This window comes from Triticum aestivum, chromosome 4A, assembly GCF_018294505.1.
Source record: "Triticum aestivum cultivar Chinese Spring chromosome 4A, IWGSC CS RefSeq v2.1, whole genome shotgun sequence".
Lineage (NCBI taxonomy): Eukaryota > Viridiplantae > Streptophyta > Magnoliopsida > Poales > Poaceae > Triticum > Triticum aestivum.
Genome location: NC_057803.1, coordinates 580,788,010 through 580,794,964, shown reverse-complemented (window position 1 = coordinate 580,794,964; position 6,955 = coordinate 580,788,010). Strand labels below are relative to the sequence as shown.

The window sequence follows — 6,955 nt, the reverse complement described above, 5'->3', positions numbered from 1 at the left end:
ACTAATGGACGGGTGTCCATCATCAGTGGTGGCTGGAAGGCCCTGGAGCTTCAAAACCCGACTGTGCCACAAGAAAGAATAGGTTAAAACTTCACTCTCGTGCTGGCCGTTGGGTATGGAGCAAAGAGCGAACTCCATACTGGACGCCCCCAACCTTCATATATGGACACCACGAAGTCATTATGGAGCGAGCCCCATAAATTATGGCAATCGACACCCATATGACGACTCAGCTAAAGCGTCATTTTGGTCTAAATACGTCATATTATTAGTTATTATGGCGATCGAGGCTATATGAAAACTCTGCTAGGGTTGCTCTTAGTTTTAACAAGTTGTCAGGACCTGAATGATTGGAAGGAATCGGTCAAAGAACCAAGAAAGGTTTTTTTGGAATTTGGGGTAAAATGCGAGATAGTTGAGAAGATAATTGCATTTACTTCTAATTAATCTAAGGAACTAAATTTTCGCGAATTCTTTATTACCACCCCGTCTTGGTTTGTTAGTCACCTTAATTTTTGGGTCAAACTTTGATTTTTGATTTAACTACCAAATAATAAGTTATATACCACAAAAATAGTATAATTGAAAACCACCGTCGAATATGAATCCAGTAAAGTAAGTTTTGTGACATACAATTTACATTTTGTTAGTCAAATCGATGATAAAAAAATTGACACAAATTACAAAGGGGGGACAATAAACCAGGATGGAGGTACTAGTACTCAACATGAGGCCTAAACAAAGCCCCTGGGTTAACTTACAATAATTAAGGTAAAAAGCCAATTAACAGCAGCCCGTTGGATCTCACCATCACACGTGCACCGTTGGATAACTGAATGTGCTCCTCACTTGTGTTGCTCTCATGGATTACCAAGGGATATATGTTGAGATTCCTCTCCTGCTAGGACCTGGCTTTGCTAAGTTGATCTTATTGTCATCATACTATGAGTTTTGCAGAACATGGCTGAGTTATTTTATTTTGAGATAAATGGCCCAGTTTTACGTGCATGCTTTCCTGGTGATTGTTTATATTTGGAAACGGTACATCGAAAATACCACAAAATTAGAAAATCACACCGAAAAATAGAAATAATGAGCAGTTATCATGATACGTGCTCATGAAAAAAAAAGCAGCCGCGGCAGATTCTGAGGAGGAAATTGGATTTATTTCAGGATTGCAGATAGTAACTGATATCATGACAACACAACAGCAAGTATTCAGTATTTACATGTACACATGTGAAAGACAACAAAGAAACCAGCATTGCTCTGCGGCGTTCCCAAATTTCACTGCACCGATGAAAAGCAACTGAAACTGCTAGCTGACGATATCATGTTTATTAGTAACTGGCTGAACTAAGACACATAGAGCGGTTCAGGCGCAGTTTTCCTTTGTATCCTGAGAAACAAACATAAAAAAATCATGTAAAAAAGTAAGTAAAATCAACAAGTCTGTGTACACAAATCACTAGGTATGGTGTGGCATATGCTTTGTCAGCGCACACAAACTTCTAATTATAAGATCAGAGTGCTATATCGTTGGACACCTGACAGAATAACCTCAAGTATTACGACTAACATAACCAAACAAGTAGCAAAAGTATTAACCTAACCTGAACAAGTACTATACTCACACAATATCATGTTTCATTTTTCTTCACGGGTAACCAAATATGTCTTCAGTTATTACGAAGCTGTTGCATGGCAATAGAAAACTATGCTTGTCTAAAACCAGCAGCTGTCTGAGGAGGAACAAGTGTTTGCCAAGTTCAGTGAACACTAGGGCTCATTTCGCTGTCCTAGTTCTGAAAGTTAATTATGTGACACCATCTTGAGCAAATAAAATCTAAAAATTATAATTTGCAACTGAACCATTGTCACGCCATCATGAACTAACCAGTTGTCCTTGGACCATTTACATCCTTCCATGTCAACTACATGTAAGCTCAGTGCATGTCTTGACACTGGAGAAAGGTTCTCGAAGCTGTGAAAGAAAGCTAAAGCATGTTAGCGAAAGGTAAGAAAGAAAACAGCAACAGGGAAGCAACTGCGATATAGAAAGGAAATTCACCTCTGATGTACAAGATCGCCGTGAATAACAACAAAGTCACCTGATTTCATTTCCAGTGGTACAAACTCTTTCTGGTCATAAAGCGGGGAGGGTCGATCAAAATGAGTACCATTTTCATCTCTGATCATTCGCCTTTTTAGACCATCTGGTCCAGAACATTGCAAATGTCAGATAAAAAATAGATAGTTGATAGCAACAGAACTTTTTGAGATAGATAATTTGGTAATCTAACATACTTTTATGTGATCCGGGAATTGCCCATAGGCAACCATTGGTTATTGTTGCATCTTCAAGTGCAAGCCACAATCCTGTACAGGATAGAGGCTCGGTATAAAGGAACGTATTATCCTGGTGTGGCACCACCTCGCCACCAATGCCCGGTTGCTGAAATGTGAAGAAAAAAAACCTCATAAGAATGAAACATTCATATCATACAAAAACTAACTAGAGTCTTCAAAAGGTACCTTAAAGATGTACATAGATTGAATAACTGCAGGTCTCTTGTACCCTAAAGAAGAGAACAGGCTAGAAATATTCTCCGAGAAAGCAAACTTTTTGAACACGGGGTCATGTTCATGTAGTGCTGCATAAAATACAGCATGGCGAAGGTTATATATCTAAATAATTAAGAAATCATGTCATCAAGAAAATATGTAAGCATATACAAAAAAGCCAACCACACCATAGAGAATATTAACTCGTATTAACAAGGAAATAGCAACCAAGAGCCTAAGATGAATAAATTAGCTCCAGATGAGGAAAAAAAACCTGAAGCACATGCACTTTTGACTTAGCTCCAGATTAATGGAATTAAAAACAGCATACTTAATTGCAAGTTTGAACTTCGAATATTATTTTTCTAAATAAGAACAATGCAGTCCACTGAAATGCAACATGATTGTGTTTAAAACTATTAGCACCGTCTAAATCAGCTGCATTTTCTTTAGATATGCTCAATTTTATTGCTTTTTAGTGAATATGGAATTTCCTTGTTGTTCTGCACATGGGACAACACATTCTTGGGCCATTCAACATAAACAGTCGAATGATATCACAGGAACCAATTGATCATATAGTTTGAAAGACAAACATGTAAAATAATTTATGTCTGAATTTGATTGCACTGTGGGCATACTAACCATGTCCAACTTTATTAATTGAAAGTTCCTTTGGCTGTCTCAAGCATCCATCATCTCCAAATGCCTTTTCTGCGGTCACAGAAACAGCAAAGTGACAAGAGAGAAATCACCATTAAGAGCTAAGATGTAAAACAAGAACAGAACTCGCAGCACAGTTCACCATATGTAACTCTGCAACTCATATCTTCTTATTTTCTACTCCCTCCGTTCCTAAATATTTGTCTTTCTAGAGATTTCAACAAGTGACTACATATGGAGCAAAATGAGTGAATCTACACTCTAATATATGTCTATATACATCCGTATGTGGTAGTTCATTTGAAATATCTAAAAAGACAAATATTTAGGAACGGAGGGAGTAACAAATTACCTAGCATCTCCTAGTTCAAGGAGCATGAATGATAAATGCTACAGATTGGTGATTCCTAATTGACAAGGGTAACTCATTCCCACAAGTCCAAGATGACAGATATCACATACCCTCGAAGAAGAAAGATATATTCTCCGCACTCTTAAAGAAGTAGTCGTCCTTCAACTGCCGCTGCATAGGAAAACAAAATTATTCCGGAAACACAAATCCAGATCGGACGGCATGTGAGACTAGAGATTCAATCTATCAAACGAATTTTGAAGCTAGTTATCCGGAGAAATGTACATGGCAGACTGGCACACGCCTACAAAGTTAGCGGTTATTATTTGGCAAGTCAAAAGCATCCCTCTGAAGTCTGAACAAATAAGGCAAGTTGGAGACGGCATACATGATCCTTGGTGGAGAAGACACTGGAGTCAGCGCCGTCGAAGCCCTCGACGAGCTCGGCCATGCGGCCCCGCATCGCCTGAACCTCCTCCGCGCTGGAGAACGACTCCAGCACCAGGTAGCCTGGGACCAACGAGAGCCCACGCGAGATTGAGATTAGGGCTTCCGCTGCTAATTTCGAGATTGGGGGAGCTGCCCCCGTATGCTGGGAGACAGAGAGGTTGGGGGAGATGAGGTGCGACGAAGACGTGCTCACCGTTCTTCTCGAAGAAGCTGAGCTGGTCGGCGGTGAGGCTGCCGGCCGGCGGCATGGCGGCGGCGGAGGAGGTAGGTGTATGAACGGAACAGGGGATGGGGATTGACCAGTGGAGGAGATTGGTACGGAACTGTTTGCTGTCACGTTTTCGTTTTGTCTGGTCGATACAGTTTCCTGATTCCTGAAGCCACCCGAGCGCGCCCATGTGATATCAACCGAGATTTTGTTTTGATAGGGAAATGATTGGGATCACCTCACGAGATAACGATGCACGCCTCGGTGGCTGTTGGATCTGATTTTAATCAAATGACTAGGAACAACATATTACTTAGACCAGGTTTCGCAACTAATTCGTTGTTACAATTTCTTCACCACAATAACTGATGTGTTGCGGGACTCGATGTGCATCCCCATGAGAGCAGTGGCCACTCGTGCTCCTCCCAAACTCCCCGTCAAGGCGACGCCTCCTCGTGTTGCTTTGACCGTCGCCACTGACGCTCGCCACCGGCGTGGGCGCCGCTGCTGCCGCCCATCTCGACGATGAACGTCAGTTGTCGAGGTGCTCCCGAACTCAAGCTGCATCAACCGTCCTAGGGAAGCATCGGCGTCTGCGTCCATCACGAGGAGTTGTGTCCATCGTTGCACTGCTGTCCCGAGGGAGCATCGGCATTTCCTTCGACTCATGTGATCGCACTTGCTGCTCACTACAACGAATTCCTGTAACAAGGCCTATGTTGAAAAAAAACCCTATAACATGACCTTTATTAAAACAAAGAGTTAAATACATCGGAGGTGCCTAAACTTGTCATGTGCGGTTAATTTGGTGCCTAAAGTTGTAAAATACATAAAACTGGTGCTCAAACTTGTTCGATCGTGCAAATACGGTGCCTTCATCCGTATTCCAACGTACGTGATGTCCGCGTGGCGTGCTAGTGCGGCAGTGGCCCATGTGCCCGCTCGTGAGGAATTATTTTACAGAAACCAAACTCGAGTTTTATTTAATCAGGTCAGAGGGCACTATAGGCATGGAAACAGTCCTTGATGCTGTCCCGGTGAAGGTTACACATGCAATGAACCAAGGTCTCACAACTCCTTATATGGGGGAAGAGGTGAAATCAGCTCTCTTCCAGATGTACCCTACAAAGGCCCCGGGTCCGGACGGTTACACGGCGCACTTTTTTCAAAGGCACTGGGACCTGTGTGGCACTGAAGTAACCAATGTTGTTCTTCGGATTCTTCAAGGAGAAGAGAGTCCTCACGTGATAAATGAGACTATCCTAGTCCTAATTCCAAAGGTGAAGGATCCCACTAACCTATCCCAATTCAGACCTATTAGTTTGTGCAATGTACTTTACAAAATTGCTTCCAAGGTTTTATCTAATAGGCTGAAAAAAATCCTTCCTGATATAATTTCCGAAGAGCAGTCCACCTTTGTTCCAGGACGTCTGATCACTGACAACATCATTACGGCTTATGAATGTTTGCATTTTATGAAGAGAAACAAAGCTCAGAGGAATAAATTTTGTGCTGTCAAACTTGACATGATGAAGGCGTATGATTGTGTTGAGTGGAACTATTTGGAAGCTATTATGACCAAGATGAGGTTTGCACCATCATGGATTGCTTCTGTCATGAGAATGGTAACATCGGTTAAGTTCTCTGTTATGTTCAATGGTGGTAAACTTGAACAATTTTTCCCCACAAGAGGAATCCGTCAAGGATACCCAATTTCTCCATATCTGTTTTTGATTGCAGCGGAGGGCCTTTCGTACCTTTTAAAAACCCAACCAGAATCATCGCACCTCACTGGAATTCGAGTGGCACCGACGGCTCCGCCGGTAAGCCACTTGTTATTTGCTGATGATAGCCTGTTGTTTGTCAAAGCCATCTCTGTTGGAGCAAATGAGTTGTCTGCCTTAATGGAAAATTATTGCAATGCATCAGGTCAAAGGATAAATCTTGCAAAATCCTCAGTCTTCTTTAGTAAGGGTTGTCCTACTTCTTTGAAAACTGAGATAAAGGCTGCTTTGAATATTCCAACTGAATCGCTCTCTGATAAATATTTGGGAATGCCATATGATGTGGGAAATTGTAAGAACGGGGCTTTCAAGTTCCTAAAGGACCGTGTTTGGAACAAGGTCAAGGGTTGGATGGAAAAACTTCTGTCGGTAGGAGGGAAAGAAGTTCTTATTAAATCGGTGGCACAGGCAATTCCAGTTTATTCCATGTCATGTTTCAGACTTCCACGCGGTCTCTGTGAGCATATTAATTCCTTGATTAGGAAGTTCTGGTGGGGCGGCAAAGAGGGAAAACGGAAGCCTAGCTGGGTCTCTTGGAGTACAATGACGCAACCAAAATATTGTGGAGGCCTTGGTTTTCGAGATATTGAACTTTTCAACCTTGCTCTCCTCGCTAGACAGGCATGGAGGGTCGTGATGGACCCTGAATCACTTAGTGACCTAACTCTCAAGGCTAAGTACTACCCTTCTGAAGAATTCCTACATGCTGAACTAGGCTCGGCACCGTCCCAGATATGGCGCGTCATCATTGATGGCCGCGAGGTGCTCACGCAAGGGATGATCAGGAGAATAGGCAACGGTCACTCGACGAGCATCTGGCATCACAACTGGTTGTTGAGGCCCTCGAACATGAGGCCAATTGTGAGCAGAGTGGCAGACCCTCCTCAGACGATTAATGAACTGATTCTGCCTAGTGCTGTATGGAACAGAACG

The 6,955-nt window shown here is 42.4% G+C and overlaps 1 protein-coding gene across 1 annotated transcript; it reads right to left on the bottom strand.

The window, feature by feature from the left end:
* Positions 1 to 1,147: 1,147 nt before the first annotated feature.
* On the bottom strand, positions 1,148 to 4,454 carry LOC123087133 (phytanoyl-CoA dioxygenase 1). Its single transcript, XM_044509048.1, has 9 exons — positions 4,224 to 4,454; positions 3,969 to 4,090; positions 3,691 to 3,751; positions 3,211 to 3,279; positions 2,536 to 2,654; positions 2,308 to 2,455; positions 2,072 to 2,216; positions 1,898 to 1,984; positions 1,148 to 1,399 (listed from the first exon to the last, which is right to left on the bottom strand). Exons 1-9 carry the CDS (start codon positions 4,426 to 4,428, stop codon positions 1,357 to 1,359), a joined length of 999 nt encoding a protein of 332 aa, XP_044364983.1. The 5' UTR covers positions 4,429 to 4,454; the 3' UTR covers positions 1,148 to 1,356.
* Between the last annotated feature and the right edge of the window lie 2,501 nt (positions 4,455 to 6,955).

What these genes read in the sequence shown, in the direction of transcription:
- LOC123087133 (XM_044509048.1), bottom strand. Translation starts at nt 4,428, where the DNA reads ATGGGCGCGCTCGGGTGGCTTCAGGAATCAGGAAACTGTATCGACCAG. An exon ending in TATATCTTTCTTCTTCGAGG is followed by an intron (nt 3,280 to 3,690) that starts GTATGTGATATC and finishes CTGTGACCGCAG; the next exon opens with AAAAGGCATTTGGAGATGAT. An exon ending in GGCGATCTTGTACATCAGAG is followed by an intron (nt 1,985 to 2,071) that starts GTGAATTTCCTT and finishes TTTCTTTCACAG; the next exon opens with CTTCGAGAACCTTTCTCCAG.